Here is a 23,346-nt window from a genome sequence, read left to right on the forward strand (position 1 = left end):
CAGCGCCCCAGGGATGCCTGCGCGGGAAGATGGGGCGAGGGGGCTTCGTTGGGATCCCCTGCGTGGGCTTCCTAAGGGCCCAAGGAAAACCTCCTTCGCAGCACGCGTGCAGGGATCCAGATCCACGACAGGCGCTTTGGGGAGCTGGAGGGAGTCTCTGGATCCTTCTCTCCCCTCCCCCCGAGACCCCTTTACCTCTTTGTCCTCGCTCGCGATTCTCCTCTCCTTTCCTTTCCTGCAATATCCACGTGGGGGGGGGGGATTTACCTGCCGCCCCTCCTCCCCTCTCCGAAAGCGCGCGCCCCTAGAGCTGCGGCGCAGAGCCCGAATCCGGCGCAGAAGCTCCACTTGCGGGAGAAGCAGGCAATTTGGGAGGGGGCTCTTTCCCCCACCCCCCTCCCGGAACAGAGGTCGGATGGCGAGGAGAAGGAGCAACATATTGGGGAAGGGATTTGGGGTTTGCGGAGACGGGGTGTGGGAAGGATGTGCCGGGAGGGGAGGGGTGGAATTTGGGGGGGGGCGGGGAGGAGAGGAAGGTTTCCCCCTCCCCTCTTCCTTCTGTGAATCAGGAGAATGGGGGCTGGGCTGATCCCGGCAATCCTACTGCAAAGTGGGTTCCCCCCCCCACAATGTTTATATTGCAAAATCCTTCCCTCCCCCACCCCACGCCACGAGCTTAGATCAGTCCGTGTTTTAGGTATTGCTGCTGTTAAATCCAGGAAGGGGGGAGCGGCAGTCAAGACAGAAATCCATCGGGATGGTGGATTGAATCCTGATACTTTCCAAGGCGAAGCTCAGGAAAGCCTTGCAGCTAGGGGGATGTGTGAATACTATTGTGGTGCTTTGGGGAGGAGGGTAGTAAAAAGGTGTGGGAAACTGGGGTTGTGGTGGAGCGATGAACCCCAAAGGACTGAGAATGCACTGTGAACAGGACTGGCCCACCCAAGCCTCACCCCCTTACCTAAAAGCCTGACAGCCCGCAATGTGACAGGATTGTGACTCCTGCCCTCAGCAAGCAAAATATCCCCCCACCCGGAACAAGGCAATCTCCGGGATGCTGAGGTGCCCCGAGGGCTGTCCCATCCCTTGAAATGGAGGGAGCCGTGGGCTGTGGCCCTGTGTGTGTCTCAGGCAAAAGGGGGGAGGGCTGCTCTGTGTGTTTTGCTGGCAGTTAAAATTGCACTTTTGGGGGAAAGAGCTTTCTTTTTGTCTGCTTTGCATTGACGCTTTTGTCTCCAGCTCAGCCAGGGGAGCTGGGGCTGGAGGGCCAGCTGTGTGTGTGTTTGTGTTTGTGTGTGGGGGACCCCCCCCCCTGCAACAAGAGGCTCCCAGCTCTATGTATGTCTGTGTATTTTATTGTCTCTTTCTTGGCCAAGATGGACTGAGGCGGTGAGGAAAGAGGGGAAAGTTTTCTCACTTTGTGTTTTGCTTGAAGGCTCCTCTCCGGCTGAGGGCTGGGGCTGCAGAGATCGGGCTCTCTCCCCCCTTGGCACAACTGCGAGTTCTCTGCCCAGGACTGGCAGGCTGTGCAGCCGAGGGGGGCATTTATTTATGAGTCTTTTCTTTCTATAGGCTTTCTCACTGTGGGCCTTGCTGGGGCAGCAGGCCACCAGTCTCTTTTCAAAAGGCTTCCCCCCACATGTCAGAAGGGCAGTGAGCCCCTCTTGTGTAACAACTTAAGCAGGAGGGCATAATGGGGGGGTCACACTCACAGGATGAATGGACTCCATTACAAGGCATGTTGAATAATTGTGGCAAATTCAAATGCAAATACGGTGGAGCGATGAAACCCAAACAAGTGGGAACTCCCTGAGATCAGTCCCCCCCCCCCGGCTCGTAGGACCTGGACCTAACCAACCAGGTCTTTAGAAGCATGACAAAACACCCTGGATGTTTGGAGCAGTTTGCATAGGCAGACTCCTGGGTAGCGGTCCTGAGAGAGAGCCCTACGTGGCTGCAGACGTTGAAAGGACAGTATTGCACCTCGCTGATGGTGCAGTGGGCTCTGGAGGAGGCAGAAGTAATCAAACCCCAAAAGAAAGAGCACTTTTCCAGAGGAGAGGAGAAAATGAAAGAACCGACCTGGCCCCCAATGGCTCCCATATCAGCCTTTAATTGGCCAGACCTAGGAGTTTTCATAGCCTTTGGGGGCCTAAAACACCCGGACTCTGAGCCTTCTTCCCTTGGGTGTCCCCCAGCTGGTGCCTCCCCCCCCCTTTCACCCAGCCAGTCCATGACAGCAAAAGCAGCAGCAACAGTAAAATCAGTACAATAATAATATGCACATTGGTCCTCTGGCAGGAAGAATAATAACTTCTGGGACTATGGAAAAATACTATCTTCCCCAAACCCCAGAATAAGCAGGAACTCTGGGGTTGCCCCATGGGGTTCGTGAGGGAAGATAGGCCCCCCCCAGGAGACTTCCCTGGTACCTGCAACCCCTCCTTCCCCCTCTTGCAATAAGGCTTGGGGTGGGGAGTCTCCCATTAAATTACAGTATTTTAAGTTTTCAACAGAATGCATAGGACGCAGGGAGAAGTTCTGGTGAAGAAACAGTGTTTGGAAATCATGCGGTGGTGGGGGTGAGAGAGTTTGGTGCAAAAACCAGTCACACACAGATGCACCCATTTTGCATGCTTGAATACAGCAACTCCAGGGCATGAGCTAAGTATCAGCAGGGTAGGGGCCACGTGTAAAGCAATTCCCATGCTGAGGTCAAAAACACACAGAAACAGCAGGACTTCTTCAGTAATAGTTTACTGAGCTTTCAAAGCATGCAGTTCTCACTGGGTTCCCAGTGAGGCACAAAATTTAGCTCCTGAGAGCAAATCCAGTTTCAGCAGTAAAATCATACAGCACACAGGATATCTAAGTCAGGCACGCAGTCTGGCAGAAGGGAGCAAGGGAGGAAAGAGGCTGGAAGGACACAGGGCAATGGATGTGTGTCTTTCGCTTCCTGTCGTCTGGGAGGGAAGTCAGCAACTTTGCATCTGCAGGGGCTTCACGAAGAAAAGCTTTCTGCCGGCTAATTCCAGGCAAATGGGCATCCCAGAAACACACACTGTGATCTGTGGTGTGTTACCATATCAGTTGTTTTTGGAAGGTTATCACGATGTGGTCAAGAAACCAGTAATGGACAATATATTGCCCAGCCCTCTGCATCTGCAGGGACTTCACAAAGCAAAGCTTTCTGCCGCTGCTTGCAGGCACATCCCAGAAACACACACTATGATAAGTGGTGTGTTGCCATATCAGTTGTTTTTGGAAGGTTATCATGATGTGATCAAGAAACCAGTAATGGACAATATATTGCCCAGCCCTCACTGACCACCAGCAATCCAGATAAACCCTCTCCCCTTCTCTATTGAAAAGTACTTTACATCTTAGATTATAATCACATTGTTTGACATTGCCTTCAATATTTCATTACTATACAGTTTTACACATAAATACCAGAATTTAACATACAAAACATGTTTTAAAGACCAATTTCCTGCGAAGAAAAGAGTGGACTCTGAGAGGAAGACGTCCCACACTCCATACATTTAAATGGGTTCTTACATGTGAGAGTCTCTGGATGTTCCTTAATAATAATAATAATAATAATAATAATAATTTATTATTTATACCCCGCCCATCTGGCTCGGCCTCCCCAGCCACTCTGGGCGGCTTCCACAGAAAACAAAAATACAATGAAATATCAAACGTTAAAAACTTCCCTGAACAGGGCTGCCTTAAGATGTCTCCTGAATGTCAGGTAGTTGTTTATCGCTTTGACATCTGCTGGAAGGGCGTTCCACAGGGCGGGTGCCACTACCGAGAAGGCCCTCTGCCTGGTTCCCTGTAGCTTTGCTTCTCGCAATGAGGGAACCGCCAGAAGGCCCTCGGCGCTGGACCTCAGCGTCCGGGCAGAATGATGGGGGTGGAGACGCTCCTTCAGGTATACTGGACCGAGGCCGTTTAGGGCTTTAAAGGTCAGCACCAACACTTTGAATTGTGCTCGGAAACGTACTGGGAGCCAATGTAGGTCTTTCAAGATCGGTGTTATATGGTCTCGGCGGCCGCCCCCAGTCACCAGTCTAGCTGCCGCATTCTGGATTAGTTGTAGTTTCTGAGTCACCTTCAAAGGTAGCCCCACGTAGAGTGCATTGCAGTAGTCCAAGCGGGAGATAACCAGAGCATGCACCACTCTGGCGAGACAGTCCGCAGGCAGATAGGGTCTCAGCCTAGGTACCAGATGGAGCTGGTAAACAGCTGCCCTGCACACAGATTTGACCTGTGCCTCCATGGACAGCTGTGAGTCCAAAAGGACTCCCAGGCTGCGCACCTGATCCCTCAGGGGCACAGTTAAACAATCCATTGTAAATAAAGCACTTTTTGCAATCTTTTCATTTAAACTGCTTCTCCGCTTTGAGTTTGTTGATGGTTTGAAGGGTTTCAAAGACTAAAGTTCTTCCTGTCCGTGAGTCTGTTGATTTAGAACTTCCACTAGGACTGAACCTCTGTCTACTTACCTGATATTTATAAGGTTTGGCTTTTGTTTGTGTTTGTTGACATAAATCAAGGGTTCCACTCTGACTGGAGCTCCTTCCACAGTCCATACATTTACACAGTTTCTCCCCTGTGTGCCTGCTGATGTTTTCTAAGGTGTCCATTCTGCCTGAAGCTCTTTCCGCACTCCATGCATGTAAATGGTTTCTCCCCTGCGTGAGTCTGTTGATGTGTTCTAAGTTGTCCATTATCACTAAAGCTCTTTCCGCACTGCATACATTTAAATGGTTTCTCCCCTGTGTGAGTCTGTTTATGTATATTGAGGTGTCCACTACGACTGAAACTTTTTCCACATTCCATACATTTATATGGTTTCTCCACTGTGTGAGTCTGTTGATGTGTTCTAAGGGTTGCATTGAAACTGAAGCTCTTTCCGCACTCCAGGCATTTAAATGGTTTCTCCCCCGTGTGAGTCCGTTGATGTATATTGAGGTGTGCACTCTGACTGAAGCTCTTTCCACACTCCATACATTTATATGGTTTCTCTCCTGTGTGAGTCCGTTGATGTCTTCGAAGGTCTCCATTCTCACTGAAACACTTTTCGCACTCCAGGCATTTAAATGGTTTCTCCCCTGTGTGAGTCCGTTGATGTATTCTAAGGGTTGCATTGAAACTAAAGCTCTTTCCGCAGTCCATACATTTAAATGGTTTTTCTCCTGTGTGAGTCTGTTGATGTATATTGAGGTGTGCACTCTGACTGAAGCTCTTTCCACACTCCATACATTTATATGGTTTCTCCCCTGTGTGAGTCCGTTGATGTGTTCTAAGGGTTGCATTGAAACTGAAGCTCTTTCCGCACTCCAGGCATTTAAATGGTTTCTCCCCCGTGTGAGTCCGTTGATGTATATTGAGGTGTGCACTCTGACTGAAGCTCTTTCCACACTCCATACATTTATGTGGTTTCTCTCCTGTGTGAGTCCGTTGATGTCTTCGAAGGTCTCCATTCTCACTGAAACACTTTTCGCACTCCAGGCATTTAAATGGTTTCTCCCCTGTGTGAGTCCGTTGATGTATTCTAAGGGTTGCATTGAAACTAAAGCTCTTTCCGCAGTCCATACATTTAAATGGTTTTTCTCCTGTGTGAGTCTGTTGATGTATATTGAGTTGTGCACTCTGACTGAAGCTCTTTCCACACTCCATACATTTATATGGTTTCTCTCCTGTGTGAGTCCGTTGATGTCTTCGAAGGTCTCCATTCTCACTGAAACACTTTCCGCACTCCAGGCATTTAAATGGTTTCTCCCCTGTGTGAGTCCGTTGATGTTTTCTAAGGGTTGCATTGAAACTAAAGCTCTTTCCACACTCCATGCATTTAAATGGTTTCTCCCCTGTGTGAGTCCTTTGATGTTTTTTAAGGGTTCCATTTTCACTAAAGCTCTTTCCACATTCCATACATTTATATGATTTCTCCCCTGTGTGAATCCGGTGGTGTAATTTAAGGACTCCATTCTGACTGAAGCACTTTCCGCACTCCAGGCATTTAAAGGGTTTCTCCCCCGTGTGAGTCCGTTGATGTTTTCTCAGTTGTCCATTATCACTAAAGCTCTTTCCGCACTCCATACATTTATATGATTTCTCTCCTGTGTGAGTCCGTTGATGTGTACTAAGTTTTCCATTCTCACTAAAGCTCTTTCCGCACTCCAGGCATTTAAATGGTTTCTCCCCTGTGTGAGTCCGTTGATGTATATTGAGGTGTCCACTCTGACTGAAGCTCTTTCCACACTCCATACCTTTAAATGGTTTCTCCCCTGTTGGAGGTCGTTGATGTGAACTATCTGTGCTCATTCAATGAAGCATATTCCACATTTCACACATTTTCCTTTCTATTCCTAATGGGGGGGGGAAGGTGCACCATTCCCTGGAGTTCTGACTGTCTTCTCCATCTCCTTCTTCAGAGTGGGATGAAAGGGAATCCTGTTTGGGTTTCCAGAACTAAGGGAAAGCACATCAAGCTCCATTAGCACCTTTTCCTATTTCAACGTCTCCTACATTCTCCCACCTCCTACCCATGTTCCCATATTTTTAGGAAATGAAGTTGCAATGTAATCACATGTTAGTAATTCATTAGCAACTTTCATAATCCTCAATCAATGTTAATAAAGCAGCATGATTTTTAAAAGAATGTGCTGTCTGATCTCGTGCCCGTCTTCTGATACAGAACTATGCTAAAATGACACTTTAAAGGCGATATTCAAGGCAAATAGATAAACTGTACTTAGTGGAATATGTAGTACCTTGAATAAGTAGTATTAATTTATTCATGGCCTGAAGATGAGTTAATTCTAGAGATGAATTTATTCCGGTTCCGTCTCAAATATCATAATTATACGATGTCTGGGGTGTTAGGAGAGCATTAGTTCCTTTGGTGGGGGTCATGTCGTGCTCCTTATGGGGTAATCTATCCATCAATGGTCCCCAACCTGCACTCAGTTCTCACCTGTGGCTTCCAGAAGCTGTCAGGATAGAATAGGGGCCACAAGCCCAGGAACAGTTTCAACTGGCCGGCTAAACCAGGTGAGAATAGTTGATGGGTCTCCAATCCTTGGTGGGTTGGGGAATTCTGCTGCAGGTGAAGGCAGGCCCTGGTGGATGGAGAGGAGAACAACAGTGAATCCCACAGTCAGGAAGGCAGACTCTGCCCATCGTGCAGAGGAAAGTGAAGGGCAGATGGAGCTTGTCAACCTGGGAAGCGAGGTCCTCGAGAAGGAAAACTGTGGTCCTAAACCTTCGCTGCCTGGTTTTCTTCATGAAAAGAAAAGTCTCTAAGAGGGTTGGATGGTGTCCTGCACACTTCCTTCCAGCCACTCCTGCAGCCAAGCTGGTGCCTAACGTACTGCTCTGCTTTCCTTGGGACCATATAAGCCAGGCTGAGAAGGGGCTCTTGTTGTCTAGGCAGCCCTGAACCCCCAAACACACTGTCCACACTTGCTGTACTGCTAACACAGCAGTTTCGGGGGCAGTGATGAACTCAGACCTGTGTATCAAAATCTCTCCAATGTGAAATATGTAAAACAGAAGTGCTGTTTATATCATACATCAATTAAAAAGTATTCAGAATATTCGTCTTTTGAAGAAAAGACCACCAAGTATCCGATGGCCCCTTCAAAGCTAATGAAAGTCTTGTGCTTGGAGCTTTTGGGGGTGCAGGACCAGAAACGCTTCTGCCACCATTATCCTTCCAGTTTGGATTCAGGCCTCATCATACGACAGAAACTACCCGGGTTACGCTGGTTGATGATCTCCAATAGGCTAGAGTCCGAGGGGAAAGCTCTTTCCTGGTTCTGCTGGATCTCTGCTTTGGAGACCTTTGACCATGGTATCCTTCTGAACCCTCTAGGGGAGCTGGGGGCACTGCTGTGCAGTGGTTCCCCTCCTTCCTCCTGGACCATGTCCAGAAAGTGGTGTTGGGGGATGAGTGTTCAGGCCCCTGGGTGCTCACTTGTGGGGTGCCTCAGGGCTCTGTCCTCTCCCCCATGCTTTTTAATATCTATATGAAGCCGCTGGGGGAGTTTTGGCTGGTGTTCACATGCATGTGGATGATACCCAGCTCTTCTCTTTTAAATTGGAACCAGTGAAGATGAACCAGTGAATGCCCTGTGTTGGTGCCTGTAGGTGGTTTGAGGATAGATGGTGGATAACAGATTGAGGTTGAATCCTGACAAGACGGAAGCACTGTCCCTGTGGGACAGGTGGCAGGCAGACCCTACCAGCCTGCACGCTGTCTCACTAAAGTGGCGCATGCTCTGGTTATCTCCTGCTTGGACCACTGCCATGCGCTCTACATGGTGCTACCTTTGAAGGTGACCCAAAAATTGCAACTAATCCAGAATGCGGCAGCGGGACTAGAAACTGGGAGCAGCCACCAAGACCACATTTCATTGGTCCTAAAGGATCTTCCCTGGCTTCCAGTGTGTTTCCAAGCACAATTCACACTGTTGGTGGTGACCTTTAAGTGTCCTGGCTGCATTTTTCAGAAAAAGAAAAGTGTTGATCTAATGTATACAGATCATTCTTGGTCTGTTGGTTCAAGAAGGTTCTGGTGGTTTTACTCTGTGTGATTCAAAGTGGTGTTTTCTCCAGCTAGAACATTTTAGCTAATAAGGGAGTTTCCTTTCTGCTGAGAGCAGGTGGTGGGATCAGTTGTTATGAGGTTATGCTGAACCTTGCTTGTTTCTGGGAACCAGAAGAAGCTGGTTTAAACTGGGGTGAGCCAGGCTTGGTATCCAGTCCCAAGGTTACTCTGACATGGAATTGTTTATAAATCGCAGTATTGAAAGGCGCCTGGTCCCACTTCCTAAACTGCAATTCTCTACTCTGCTTGTCTGTTTCTTACATGACTGCTGCTTTGATATACCAAGTTATGGTTTTATTGTAAGTTAAGTTTTTGCTAGCTTTTGCCTTCAGTACTAAATTTCTCTGCTGAATTATTTTTTTTGCTGCCTCTGAGTGTTTTTTCCTACTCCGCTAACTATATGTCGGTCTTGGAGATTGTTATGGAGGAGCAAGATCTGTGACCTAAATCCCTAAAGTGCCTCGGCCCTGTAGACCTGAAGGAGCATCTCCACCCCCATCCTTCACTCTGAACACTGAGGTCCTCCTCTGAGGGTCTTCTGCTGGTTCCCTCCCTGCGAGAAGTGAGGTTACAGGGAACCAGGCAGAGGGCCTTCTGGGTGGTGGCACCCACCCTGTGGAACGCCCTCCCTTCAGAGGTCAAGGAAATGAACAACTATCTGACATTTAGAAGATAGCAGAAGGTAGACCTGTATCTGGAGGTTTTTAATGTTTGATGTTTTACTGTCTTTTATGTGTACTGGAAGCTGCCCAGAGTGGCTGGGGAAGCCCACCCAGATGGACTACATATACATATGCAGATGGACTACATTGTATAAATGCTACAATCATTCTTATCAACTTGTGTGGGAAAATGATTGCTTGTACATGAGAGCATGAGCAAAGTTCTTATTACTGCAGGGTGATTTCATAGCTAGAAGTATCCTTGGAGCATGAACAGCGCGTGAATAGCTCGTGCTGTCCCAGATGTTTGGTTAACGTAGCATAGCCTGATCGCTCGCATGGTCTAGTGCGAAGGTCTTTATCTGCTGGCTGAGAACAAATTGCTTCGCTTGTATTTTGTATCTTTCTGATTTCACACAATAAAAGCTGTGCTGCAGTAGCCCTAGGGCAGCCATATTTCTTCAACCTATCTTGGTGTGAGACTGATTTCTTCAGATGTCGAGCTGACACTCGACACTTGGTGCCCCGTGTGACTACCTTCGGACTTCACGTTGTTTTTCATCATTCAGCGCTCATCACGCGTCTTTCATCCGCTCCGGATCCCGGTGAGTGCTCCCTTTCCTTCTGCCATGGTGGGGCAGTCTCTTTTGGACCGTGTGTGAGATTCTGGACTACGTTATGGACTTATCAGCACTTATTTCCGCCCGGACAGGGCAAAAGGCGCCTCCTCATCCTCATTAGGATCCCTCCGGTAAGTGCTCCCTGCTCTTTTTGCAACTCTTGCAATCATGGGAACGTCTCTCTCTGCACCACAGAAAAAGTTTTTTGATGACCTTAAATTCCTTTTGGCCAGTAACAACCTTGCTGTTCGGGATGCTGACCTTCAGTCCCTTATAGAAGCCCTGGACACTCATTGCCCCTGGTTCCCCCAGGACGGAAATTGGGAGTTAAACGATTGGAAAAAAATTGGGCACTTTTTTCAAAATCATCCTCAGATTGATGTCAAGGTTTTGCATGCCTGGTGTAACGTCTACAAAGCTATGTCGTGCTTAACTCCTTCAAACATTCTTTTGGCTGCTGCAACAGCTTCTTTGCCCGCCCTCCCGACTCTCGCTTTGCCTGCCTCGGATCTACCTCCTAAACCGCCGGACATTTTTCCTTCGGCTCCTCCTGTCCCTCCCCTGCATTCTTCACATTCAGCACCCCCCGCTCTTCCACCTCCTCCGCCCAAGGCATCTGGCACCACTCCTCTCCAAGAATCTCTCCACGCCGCTGCCCCATTGTTGGGTTTTGATTGTACAACTCCTAATCTCTTCCCTGTGATTGCTCCTGCCGCGCCAGGGGGAGGCCCAGCCCGGCACGAACAGTTTGATTTGAGATTCATAAAGGAACTGTATTCCTCTGTCAAGGACAATGGCTTGCAATCTCCTTACACCCTGGGCCTGTTTGGCACTATTTTTCAACAAAATTTGATACCAGAGGATGTTAAGCTGTTGGCCCGCACTGTAATGCAGCCTCATCAAATGATTTTGTTTATACAAGCTTGGCACTGGGCCTGCCAACGTCGTGCTGATGGGATTCGGAATAATCTTAATAATGTTGCATTGGCTAATCATCAGGCTGCTTTGGCTGCTGCCGCTGCTGGTGCCGCCCCACCCCCAGCCCCCGTCATGTTAACCCAAGCTGATGTCCTTGATGGGTTAACGGGAGGAGGCAATTTTCTTACTGTTGCCCAACAGCTAACTCTCGATCCTCAATATTGGGAGGCCACCACGGCTGCTGCCCAAGAGGCTTTGGTCTCTGTCCCTGATGACAAAACTGAGCGTGATGGCCGATGGGGGAGCGTTAGACAAGGTCCTACAGAGCCCTATGGACAATTTGTCGATCGCTTGTATAACACCCTTAAACGGCAAGTTCAGGACGTAGCAGCCCAGGAAGTGATAGTACGCCAGCTTGCGTTTGATAATGCTAATGAGGACTGTAGACAAGTACTACGCCCATTGATGGCAACTCCCAATATAGCCATTGCAGATATGCTTAAAGCCTGCCAATCGGTGGGGACTGAGATGCATAAAGCTCGCTTGCTAGCCGCAGCTCTGTCCTCCACTGTGTCCCAGAATCCTGCAAAGGATAAAACCTGCTTTGGATGTGGCAAAGTGGGCCATTTTCGTGCACAGTGCAGATCTACTGCACAGCAACGTCGTCCTAGCACAAAATGCCCCATTTGCAAAAAAGGTTTCCACTGGGCCAACCAGTGTCGCTCCGCCACGCCTCAGCAGAACCAGCAAAACCAGCCGACGGGAAACCAGCAGTCGGGCCCACCCCGGGCCCAGGCTCAACAATAGGGGATCCAGCGCATTCTCCAGCCATCCCACCTCCGGCCTTGCCTCGCCTCTTTTTAATTCAGGACTTACACCTGCCAGTCCCCTATGTGCCACACCAAGTCAGAGTGTCAGTAGGGGCTGGTTTTTCTTCTTCAGCACAGTGCCTTGTTTTTCCACTGTCAGAGGTTTTGCAGCAAGGGATTCACCTCGTTCCAGATGTTTTACATGGGTTACAACAAAATGACCCCTATGTGACTGTATTCTCTGATCGCCAGGCACGTTTGCAATCAGGTTCTCCTGTAGCAAAACTCATATGTGTCCCAGGGCCAACCCAGGACCATGACCCCCTTGTTGCTGCTACCTTCCCAGTCACAGAGAAGCGTCCAAAGATCCAGATGACCCTTGGGGGTCGCACAATTGAAGGGGTCTTGGACACGGGGGCAGACTGTTCTGTGATTGCCATCAAGGATTGGCCCTCCGCCTGGCCACTTGAACCAGCTTCTTCTGTTATTGGCGTTGGTGGCGCTGCAGCTGCCCAGCGCAGCAGAAACCCTATTTTGATTCAAGGCTCACAAGGCTTTGAAATGACTATCTTACCACTGGTTCTGGACATTCCCGTCTCCCTTTGGGGGCGAGATCTGCTGGCCGCAGCGGAAACTACAATTTCTACAAATTTATGCTGAGGGCTGCCCCTGCCATGCCCCGGACTGCGCTTTCTCTCTGCTGGACCACAGACACCCCCGTATGGGTGGATCAGTGGCCCTTGCCTAGACAGAAGCTTGCAGTGGCAGCCCAGTTAATTGCGGAACAACTCGAACTGGGGCATATTGAACCTTCCACCAGCCCATGGAATACACCCATCTTTGTCATCAGAAAAAAGGCATCTGGAAAATACCGTCTTTTGCACGATCTGCGAAAGGTTAACAACCAATTGCACCCTATGGGGACCTTGCAACCTGGCATTCTAAATCCCAACATGTTGCCACAAGACCATCAGCTTGCAGTCATCGATCTCAAGGACTGTTTTTTCTCTATCCCTTTGGCACCACAAGACAGACAGCGTTTTGCCTTCACCTTGCCGGTCCTGAACAACTCCAAGCCAACCCAGCGCTTTCAGTGGGTGGTTCTCCCACAAGGCATGAAAAATTCTCCGACTTTATGCCAGTATTTTATGGATAAGGCACTTCAACCATTCCGTGAGCGCCACCTAGCGGTCATCTGTTGTCATTACATGGATGATATTTTAATTTCATCATCACACATCCCTGACGCTCTTCTCGAGGACCTAATCCATACTTTGATGCAAGCAGGATTGACAGTGGCTAAAGAAAAAATCCAGCGGACTTTACCTATTACGTACCTGGGACACAAGCTGACAGCATCTGCAGCCATTCCAGTTACGCCTCAACTACAGTTTCCTGGTCATCTTAGACTGGTGGATTTACAACAAATTCTTGGACAGCAGAACTGGATAAAGAGTTATTTGGACCTGCCCACCTCTACTTTGTCTCCACTATTTTCTGCCCTTAAAGGACATAAGGATCCAGCAGACAAGATCACAGTCACCTCTGCAATGGAAGAGGCTCTAACCACTGTGAACAACCATCTCCGCAGATGTATGGTGGACAGGATTCCTTCTCTTTCCATGGTACAATTATCACTTGCAGTATTTGCCACCCCGCTCCTTCCAACAGCTATATTGTACACCACAGGCCAAAAGCCTGGGACTGTGTCTATTGTGGAGTGGCTTCACTTGCCTCATACTCCTCCGCGGAACGTGTACGCTACACCCAACAGCGTCATGGACCTTGTTGCTAAGGGCCGACATCGAGCCCTTGCCCTCTCTGGAATGGACTTACAGTCAGTGTACCTGCCCTTCTCCCAGGATGAATTTCAGCATCTAATGATGACAGCCGTTTCTACCCAAATAGCTTTTGCGGATTTCTTGGGAAATATCATTCACAATCCTCCTAGAGACCCTCGTTTGTCTTTCCTTACAGGGCTACGTTATGTCTTGCGAACTGCTTTGTCCCCCTTACCCTTACCCTCCGCCCTTACTGTGTTCACTGATGGTAACAAATCCAGAGGGGTGGTGGTGTGGGAAGAGGAGGGGGAATGGAAAAGTTTGTATACTACTGAGCAGTCCTCAGCACAACGTGCTGAATTGGCAGCTGTAATTTTGGCATTTCAACAGTTTGCTAATATCCCTTTCAATCTCATTGTGGATTCTCAGTATGTATATAATCTTTTGAATGTCTTACCATTGTCTTATATCACTCCTGCTATTGACCAAAATTTGTTTACATTGTTTTCCACTTTGCAGAACTTGGTACAAGCTAGAACTTGTCAGTTTTATGTTGCCCATCTCAGATCTCACACTGGCCACCCTGGGTATTTGGCAGAAGGTAATGCCCGGGCAGACCATGCTTTGAAGAATGGTATTTTTTCATTGTTTTCAGACCCATTTGAAAGTCATTCTGTATTCCATCAAAATGCTAAAGTTCTGGCGAAATCTTTTTCGTTGCCCATTTCTCAAGCTCGAGACATTGTGTCACAGTGCGCGGTATGCGCTAAATCTCCCACAGTCATTCCTTTTGATGCAGTCAACCCTAGAGGCCTGCATCCTCTGGCAATTTGGCAAATGGATGTCACCCACACGCCTTCTTTGGCTCCATTTTCTAGGGTACATCTCACTGTGGACACTGCCTCTGGCTATATCTGGGCCACTCCTCTTAAAGGAGAGACCACTCGACATGTTATTCAACATTTGATGCGCTGTTTTGCTGTTATGGGAAAACCCCATACCTTAAAAACTGACAATGGCCCTGCGTACATTTCTCAGGCCTTTTCTGATTTTTGTTCTTTGTGGGATATAAGGTTGACTCATGGCATTCCTTTCAATTCTACAGGGCAGGCGATAGCCGAGCGTTCTCATTTGACCTTTAAGACCCTTCTCAACAAGCAATTGGGAGGTCGATCGACTACTGTATCTGAAATACCTAATGCTGTACATCAAGTATTGTTTACTCTAAATCATCTCTTGTATCCCCACAATAAGGATTTTATGCCTGCTGAACTTCATTTCCGGAAGGAAGAAGTATTGCAGTGCCCTTTAGTGTCTTACAGGTTGCTTCCAGATCCACAGTGGAAGGGTCCAACTTCCTTGATTTCCTGGGGTCGAGGATTTGCTGCAATTGACGTAGACGGAGTTCCCCGATGGGTTCCAGCCCGCTGCGTTCGACCTTGGCGCTCTTCTGTTGCCTCGTCTTCGCCCAAGGAGACACCAGCACCTTGAAACCGTATTTTACGCTGTTTGCCGGTGATGACCTCTCACCTGACCTCAACCCGCATTGCAGTTGGAGACATCGCCATATTGATGTGCCCTGGATAAAGTCACCTTCCACAGCTGTTCCAGTGTTTCCTGGCACGTTGAAAGGCCATCTTCAACCCTATCGCGTTGGCCCCCCTTCCCCCTGGGAAGCTACCGTGTCTACCACTTATCATTACAGTTTTGCCGCCTCTTGTTTGGGAAATGAACCTGGCTTTGAAGGATGCCCTCGCCAGACCGGCATCGCTTGGGTTTTGCCCCCCAATAGCGACCATCCCATCTGTGTCACCACGTTTCGTTGGGCTTGGATTTTTGGCTCAGCAGTGCACGGAGCAGTACATGAGGCCTATTTACAGCAAATGGGCTCCTGTATCTGCAGAAATGGCTGTGTGGCTTCTTCTGGATTGTGGTTTTTACATGCCAATAATCGAGCCACGAAATATCACGCAGGTTGCTCGGAAACAGCTATTGGAATAATTTACCATTCTCATCCTTATTGCCCCCCCAAGCAACCAGTATGGCATCGTCCTGAGTGGCCCCACAATTCTACTTCACACGGGTGGAGCCTCTTTGTGAACTTCGTGAAACGCCGCTTTCGTCGTGCTGCTCTTTTGCAGAAGGCCAGGAGGCCTGAACCTTATCATCAGATTTGGACTAACAATACTTACGTTAGAGACATTAATCATTTTGCTTCTATGCTTAATCTTTCTGATTGTTGGATGTGTATGCATATTCCTCCTCAATCAAAAAGATCTGGCATTTTATTACATGGTATTCCTATAAATGCTTCATATAAGATTAGCAATAATATGAAGGACAATCGCATAAGTTTACCTCCTGTATTTCTATCGCTGGTAGAATTAGCTCCTTATTGTTTTCGTTTTAATCATAATAGCAAAAAAATTTTAGGTCATTATCCATATTGTAATTGGACATATGAGTACATTAATGGATCTTCTTGTTTTCTTAATGTTACAACCATGAGTGACAGGCCAAAGGTTTTAATTAATAATGTCACAACCTACATGACCTATGAACAACAAGCTGCGTGTAGAGACTTTTATGTTTGGTTCGACTGGATGAGAAAGAGCAGCAGAACTACATGTTTGCTTCAATCTGATTTATGGTTATTTTGTGGCACACATGCCTACAAAGAAATCCCCTCTGCCTTTTCTGGTACCTGCACGCTAGGTATAGTAGTACCCTTGGTGTATAAGATAGATAAGCTCCCAGCGGTCCGTTTGCGTAACAGAAGGGAAGTACAATCACCTATTTCTCAATATACAGGGACAGCCATCTCTAGGTCTCTTCTACCTTCTTTAGGTGCAGCCATGAACTACCGTGATCTGCATAAATTGGCAAACTGGACAGAAAATTTGTTCAATTCCACATCTTGGCTTTAAAAATGATTAACAAAGAAATGTCAGAAATAAGAAATGTAGTTCTTCAACATCGTTATGCTTTAGATGTGATCCTTGCTTCTAAAGGTGGAATTTGTGCCTTAATTCATTCTCATTGCTGTATGTATATAACTGATCAATCGACCAATATCTCTGCTACTATTGATTATATGGAACAAATGATAGCCCATAATCCTTTGAATCCACCTGAAGGTTTTGATCCATGGGAGTGGTTGTCTTCTTGGTTGCCTAATGGATTATGGTTAAGAAAAATATTATTGATTGTAATTGCATGTATTGCTGGCTTCATTATGGTGTGTTGTTGCATTCAATGCATACCCTCTTTGATTTCCCAATGCACTGCATGGTGGTACCGACCACGGCCCACCACAGGGGTTACAAGAGGAATTTATGTTGCAAAGTATAGACGCTTAGGCAATGAAGTGTATGATTCGGACTAATGGTCCCTCTTTTCCTCTAATAATATAAAAAAGAAAAGAGGACATGTGGGAAAATGATTGCTTGTACATGAGAGCATGAGCAAAGTTCTTATTACTGCAGGGTGATTTCATAGCTAGAAGTATCCTTGGAGCATGAACAGCGCGTGAATAGCTCGTGCTGTCCCAGATGATTGGTTAACGTAGCATAGCCTGATCGCTCGCATGGTCTAGTGCGAAGGTCTTTATCTGCTGGCTGAGAACAAATTGCTTCGCTTGTATTTTGTATCTTTCTGATTTCACACAATAAAAGCTGTGCTGCAGTAGCCCTAGGGCAGCCATATTTCTTCAACCTATCTTGGTGTGAGACTGATTTCTTCAGATGTCGAGCTGGCACTCGACAATCTTGTGATTTTTTGCAGTTATTTTGGAATTTGTACTGCAATATCAGCTCAAGAAATGTTAAGGGTGGAGAAAATCACAGGGTTGTCGTAAACGATAATCCCACCCACAAACTCTCATTCACATACAGTCTGTAAATTTGGGAAGGTCACACACCTCACCTGTGCTAATACTGGCAGTCTTTGGCCTGCATAGGCACACCTTGTATGTAGAGCCTCCAGCCACAGGCACTGTCTATCATGAAGATGGGTTCTTTGACTGGGAAGATTCATCCAGTTGCTGTCATCGGATTCTAATGGGTTGTATCTCAGCTTGTCAGTCACTCTGACATTGCCTACAAAGAATAAGAGGAACAGAAATGCTTTTGACTTCTATATCAATCCTGAGAGACATTCCATGGACTCTGCACCCCTGTTTCTGATGACAGGTGTACATTATCCTGAGCCTCAATGAACCAGGCAGTGGAAAAGACACTTGAAGATGGAAGCCTGAGAGAGAGGAAAAGGTTTCTGTCTGCTTCTTGGGTGGGATTGAGGAAACAAAGAGCCGCTTCCAAGAAGCCCCTCCCCTCCTCTCTTCTTCTTGGGATTTCCTCTCCTCTCCAGGGGGACCAATGGTTGGACTTGGCAGAACCGCTGTATCTGCCATTAATTTGATTTTGAATTGATATTAGAATGAATTGTTTTTAGAATGCCTTTTAATTAATTGCTTGTGATTTTATGTAAACTGTGTTACTTTTATTGTTGTTAGCCGCTCTGAGCCCGGCTTCACCTGGGGAGGGCAGGATTTTAATAATAATAATAACAATAATAATAATAAATCTGGACATGGCAGGGGCTTATGGGGTGGGAATTGGGTGGAGCTTGCAGGAAGGAGGGTGCATCTTGTTAACGGAGAAAGCTGAGGGCCACCCTGGACAAAAAACAAGGACACCAGCCAGGAATACCAGAGCAAAACAGCAGCCAGGAGGCTTGGTCTTTATTGAAGACTGTCGTGACAGGACTCCCACCTGCCACAAGGTGGAACAAGATGGAAGCCCCAAACAAAAGAGAACCCAAACTTTTATTAGCTGCTGTAATAAATGAAAATCTGCCTTTATGGGGGACACAAGAGCCCTCATAGAGTCCATTGTAGGTACTCCATCGGTTGGAGGAAAAACAGAGGCCAACCAGAGAACCCAAACTTTTATTAGCTGCTTATCCCAATGTTACACCCCCCCCCAAACTACATCATGGTTACATCATGAGAGGGGAGGTCTGGTGGCAGTAATCTGAGCATCCTGGACCCTGCCCCATGGTTCCCCTTGCCCTCCACAAAACACACATCAAGTGTAACAAAAGAGATATTTACATTTCCCTGCTAGGAGCAGAAGTGCGTCAGTAGCCAGAGCGGAAGGGGGGGGCAGTGCAAACAAACATGACCGCCATGTGGCCTGACTTATGCCCCCCCAACAATAAAGGAATCGGCCGCCATGCCGCCTACAGCTGGAGGGCGGCGGATGGCGAGGGCGAGGGAGCCATGCCTCCCCCCCACTACAAAAAAAAGGCCTAGCTGGCCCCCCGCCCAGAAAGAAAAGTCAAAAAAATACAGCCTAGCCTGGCAGAGGGGCCATGCCCCTTCCAATCAGGCCAGAACTTACCTTAATCCGGCCGCCAGGACACGCTCCTGAGGATCCTGATCCTGGAAGGAAGAAAACCAAAAGAGGCTTGGACAAAGGGGTCAGCCTCTTTTCTTTGGCCTTTGCCCCACCCCCGGCCAGCCACCCACTGTCCTCCCTGACCTGTTACCAAACCAAGTTAATCCCACCCTTTTGTCTTCATCTGGGTTGGTTCTTTCTGGAATGGCTACCTGTCTGGCACTCAGGTATCAGGATGCCAGGGATTATCACTCAGGCAGAGGGGCTGCTGAGGAGCTGAGCTCACATGTCTATAGGAATTTCTGAAGTTCTCCCAGTGAGTCTGTACATAGAGACATTTATCACTGACTTCTTACATTTGGTATTGTGCAGCAGAGGCCCTTTGAATAGATAGGAAGAAACTTTGATGAAGTGTTTTCTGGGGACAAATCAGAAAAGTGATGGTGCTGATTTAGGTAGTGGGCTGCATGTGCATGATATCTGCTGAAGGTGCAACCCCCCCCCAACTTATACATAAATTCCTGCAACAGTCTGGACAGGGCAGGGGCTTATGGGGTGGGAGTAGGATAGAGGTTGCAGGAAGGAAGGGGTGGGGGGACACAACCCCCCACTTTCCAGGGATCCCTCTCTGGTCGCCTTGAAGGGGTGGCCGATTCCTGGGCGGGAGGGAGAAGCCAAGGTGGTCTCTCCAGAGAATTCCCGCGGGCGCCAAGATGGAGACGTGTCATCAAATACTGGTCTACCTAGCACCCCCCCAATGCTGCCCTTCCCTGCCCCAGTGATGCTCCCCCTCCCCACTTCCTCGACTCCCTCCCTCTGTCCCAGAGTCTCCCCTGAACCCAGAGGCCCCCCTTGGCGTGGCTCACCCCTCGCCCTGCGCCCCCCATCTCTCCATCCGGAGGGCCCCCCCCCAAGACGAGCAGGGGAGGACAGGGGGGTCTCTATCCAAGCGTCCCTCACGCCCGTTAACCCTTTCATGGCCCACCTCTTTCCGCGCGGAACCCACAGCGCCCCAGGGATGCCTGCGCGGGGAAATGGGGCGAGGGGGCTTCGTTGGGATCCCCTGGGTGGGCTTCCTAAGGGCCCAAGGAAAACCTCCTTCGCAGCACGCGTGCAGGGATCCAGATCCACGACAGGCGCTTTTGGGAGCTGCAGCGGGTCTCTGGATCCTTCTCTCCCCTCCCCCCGCGACCCCTTTACCTCTTTGTCCTCGCTCCCGATTCTCCTCTCCTTTCCTTTCCTGCAATATCCACGTGGGGGGGGGATTTACCTGCCGCCCCTCCTCCCCTCTCCGAAAGCGCGCGACCCTAGATCTGCGGCGCAGAGCCCGAATCCGGCGCAGAAGAGCCACTTCCGGGAGAAGCAGGCAGGTTGGGAGGGGGGCTCATTCCCCCCCCCCATTCCCGGAACAGAGGTCGGATGGCGAGGAGAAGGAGCAACATATTGGGGAAGGGATTTGGGGTTTGCGGAGGCGGGGTGTGGGAAGGATGTGCCGGGAGGGGAGGGGTGGAATTTGGGGGGCGGGGAGGAGAGGAAGGTTTTCCCCTCCCCTCTTCCTTCTGTGAATCAGGAGATGGGGGCTGGGCTGATCCCGGCAATCCTACTGCAAAGTGGGGTGTGTCCCCCCACAATGTTTATATTGCAAAATCCTTCCCTCCCCCACCCCACGCCACGAGCTTAGATCAGTCCGTGTTTTAGGTATTGCTGCTGTTAAATCCAGGAAGTGGGGAGCGGCAGTCAAGACAGAAATCCATCGGGATGGTGGATTGAATCCTGATACTTTCCAAGGTGAAGCTCAGGAAAGCCTTGCAGCTAGGGGGATGTGTGAATACTATTATGGTGCTTTGGGGAGGAGGGTAGTAAAAAGGTGTGGGAAACTGGGGTTGTGGTGGAGCGATGAACCCCAAAGGACTGAGAATGCACTGTGAACAGGACTGGCCCACTGTAGCCTCACCCCCTTACCTAAAAGCCTGACAGCCCGCAATGTGACAGGATTGTGACTCCTGCACTCAGCAAGCAAAATATCCCCCCACCCGGAACAAGGCAATCTCCGGGATGCTGAGGTGCCCCGAGGGCTGTCCCATCCCTTGAAATGGAGGGAGCCGTGGGCTGTGGCCCTGTGTGTGTTTCAGGCAAAAGGGGGAGGGGTGCTCTGTGTGTTTTGCTAGCAGTTAAAATTGCACTTTTGGGGGAAAGAGCTTTCTTTTTGTCTGCTTTGCATTGACGCTTTTGTCTCCAGCTCAGCCAGGGGAGCTGGGGCTGGAGGGTCAGCTGTGGGGGGGGGGACCCCCCTGCAACAAGAGGCTCCCAGCTCTATGTATGTCTGTGTATTTTATTGTCTCTTTCTTGGCCAAGATGGACAGAGGCGGTGAGGAAAGAGGGGAAAGTTTTCTCACTTTGTGTTTTGCTTGAAGGCTCCTCTCCGGCTGAGGGCTGGGGCTGCAGAGATCAGGCTCATTCCCCCCTTGGCACAACTGCGAGTTCTCTGCCCAGGACTGGCGGGCTGTGCAGCCGAGGGGGGCATTTATTTATGAGTCTTTTCTTTCTATAGGCTTTCTCACTGTCCGCCTTGCTGGGGCAGCAGGCCACCAGTCTCTTTTCAAAAGGCTTACCCCCACATGTCAGAAGGGCAGTGAGCCCCTCTTGTGTAACAACTTAAGCAGGAGGGCATAATGGGGGGGGTCACACTCACAGGATGAATGGACTCCATTACAAGGCATGTTGAATAATTGTGGCAAATTCAAATGCAAATACGGTGGAGCGATGAACCCCAAACAAGTGGGAACTCCCTCCGGACAGCCCCCCCCGGGCTCGTAGGACCTGGACCTAACCAACCAGGTCTTTAGAAGCATGACAAAACACCCTGGATGTTCGGAGCAGTTTGCATACGCAGACTCCTGGGTAGCGGTCCTGAGAGAGAGCCCTACGTGGCTGCAGACGTTGAAAGGACAGTATTGCACCTCGCTGATGGTGCAGTGGGCTCTGGAGGAGGCAGAAGTAATCAAACCCCAAAAGAAAGAGCACCTATTCCAGAGGAGAGGAGAAAATGAAAGAACCGACCTGGCCCCCAATGGCTCCCATATCAGCCTTTAATTGGCCAGACCTAGGAGTTTTGATAGCATTTGGGGGCATAAAACACCCGGACTCTGAGCCTTCTTCCCTTGGGGGTTCCCCAGCTGGTGCCTGCCCCCCTTTCACCCAGCCAGTCCATGACAGCAAAAGCAGCAGCAACAGTAAAATCAGTACAATAATAATATGCACATTGGTCCTCTGGCAGGAAGAATAATAACTTCTGGGACTATGGAAAAATACTATCTTCCCCAAACCCCAGAATAAGCAGGAACTCTGGGGTTGCCCCATGGGGTTCGTGAGGGAAGATATGCCCCCCCCAGGAGACTTCCCTGTTACCTGCAGCCCCTCCTTCCCCCTCTTGCAATAAGGATTGGGGTGGGGAATCTCCCATTAAATTACAGTATTTTAAGTTTTCTTCAGAATGCGTAGGAGGCAGGGAGAAGTTCTGGTGAAGAAACAGTGTTTGGAAATCATGCGGTGGTGGGGGTGAGAGAGTTTGGTGCAAAAACCAGTCACACACAGATGCACCCATTTTGCATGCTTGAATACAGCAACTCCAGGGCATGAGCTAAGTATCAGCAGGGTAGGGGCCACGTGTAAAGCAATTCCCATGCTGAGGTCAAAAACACACAGAAACAGCAGGACTTCTTCAGTAATAGTTTACTGAGCTTTCAAAGCATGCAGTTCTCACTGGGTTCCCAGTGAGGCACAAAATTTAGCTCCTGAGAGCAAATCCAGTTTCAGCAGTAAAATCATACAGCACACAGGATATCTAAGTCAGGCACGCAGTCTGGCAGAAGGGAGCAAGGGAGGAAAGAGGCTGGAAGGACACAGGGCAATGGATGTGTGTCTTTCGCTTCCTGTCGTCTGGGAGGGAAGTCAGCAACTTTGCATCTGCAGGGGCTTCACGAAGAAAAGCTTTCTGCCGGCTAATTCCAGGCAAATGGGCATCCCAGAAACACACACTGTGATCTGTGGTGTGTTACCATATCAGTTGTTTTTGGAAGGTTATCACGATGTGGTCAAGAAACCAGTAATGGACAATATATTGCCCAGCCCTCTGCATCTGCAGGGACTTCACAAAGCAAAGCTTTCTGCCGCTGCTTGCAGGCACATCCCAGAAACACACACTATGATAAGTGGTGTGTTGCCATATCAGTTGTTTTTGGAAGGTTATCATGATGTGATCAAGAAACCAGTAATGGACAATATATTGCCCAGCCCTCACTGACCACCAGCAATCCAGATAAACCCTCTCCCCTTCTCTATTGAAAAGTACTTTACATCTTAGATTATAATCACATTGTTTGACATTGCCTTCAATATTTCATTACTATACAGTTTTACACATAAATACCAGAATTTAACATACAAAACATGTTTTAAAGACCAATTTCCTGCTGAGTTCATTTCTGTGAAGAAAAGAGTGGACTCTGAGAGGAAGACGTCCCACACTCCATAC

At 48.7% G+C, this 23,346-nt stretch overlaps 4 protein-coding genes and 1 long non-coding RNA gene across 7 annotated transcripts in view; all 5 read right to left on the reverse strand.

Annotated features, from left to right (window-relative positions):
* The window catches only part of LOC309541268 (uncharacterized protein), a gene marked incomplete at its 3' end in the record, with an annotated part of 47,922 nt that extends 28,387 nt beyond the window's left edge, over positions 1–19,535 (reverse strand). Inside the window, exon 1 of the mRNA XM_082238923.1 lies at positions 18,816–19,535. The remainder of the gene's footprint in view (positions 1–18,815) is intronic.
* LOC309541245 (uncharacterized protein) overlaps positions 1–23,346 on the reverse strand; it is a 328,128-nt gene that overhangs the window by 41,390 nt on the left and 263,392 nt on the right. For 2 of the 3 annotated variants that reach the window (XM_082238874.1, XM_082238869.1), the window contains exon 1: positions 196–459. The exons of the other annotated variant lie outside the window; for it this stretch is intronic. The gene's annotated coding sequence lies outside the window, so the exon portion shown is untranslated. Of the gene's footprint in view, positions 1–195; positions 460–23,346 lie in introns of those variants that run through there. 3 annotated transcript variants of the gene reach the window in all.
* LOC309541314 (uncharacterized protein) lies at positions 4,376–22,254 on the reverse strand. Its single transcript, XM_082239052.1, has 2 exons — positions 22,221–22,254; positions 4,376–6,322 (listed from the first exon to the last, which is right to left on the reverse strand). Exon 2 carries the CDS (start codon positions 6,277–6,279, stop codon positions 4,606–4,608), a length of 1,674 nt encoding a protein of 557 aa, XP_082095178.1. The 5' UTR covers positions 6,280–6,322; positions 22,221–22,254; the 3' UTR covers positions 4,376–4,605.
* On the reverse strand, positions 9,468–13,469 carry LOC309542161. Its single transcript, XR_014224120.1, has 3 exons — positions 13,363–13,469; positions 10,942–13,098; positions 9,468–10,710 (listed from the first exon to the last, which is right to left on the reverse strand). It is a non-coding gene; the product is annotated as an uncharacterized lncRNA (long non-coding RNA).
* The window catches only part of LOC309542339 (uncharacterized protein), a gene marked incomplete at its 3' end in the record, with an annotated part of 34,803 nt that continues 29,520 nt past the window's right edge, over positions 18,064–23,346 (reverse strand). The window contains exons 4-6 of the mRNA XM_082241070.1: positions 21,209–21,315; positions 18,816–18,856; positions 18,064–18,088 (exon numbers count right to left, since the gene is read on the reverse strand). Of these exons, the coding sequence (XP_082097196.1) occupies positions 18,064–18,088; positions 18,816–18,856; positions 21,209–21,315 (173 nt within the window). The remainder of the gene's footprint in view (positions 18,089–18,815; positions 18,857–21,208; positions 21,316–23,346) is intronic.

Source organism: Podarcis vaucheri (genome assembly GCF_965113315.1).
Source record: "Podarcis vaucheri genome assembly, chromosome: 10".
Taxonomy (NCBI): Eukaryota; Metazoa; Chordata; class Lepidosauria; order Squamata; family Lacertidae; genus Podarcis; species Podarcis vaucheri.

Coding starts and splice junctions, on each gene's coding strand:
- LOC309541314 (XM_082239052.1), bottom strand. CDS start 6,279: ATGGAGTGTGGAAAGAGCTTCAGTCAGAGTGGACACCTCAATATACAT.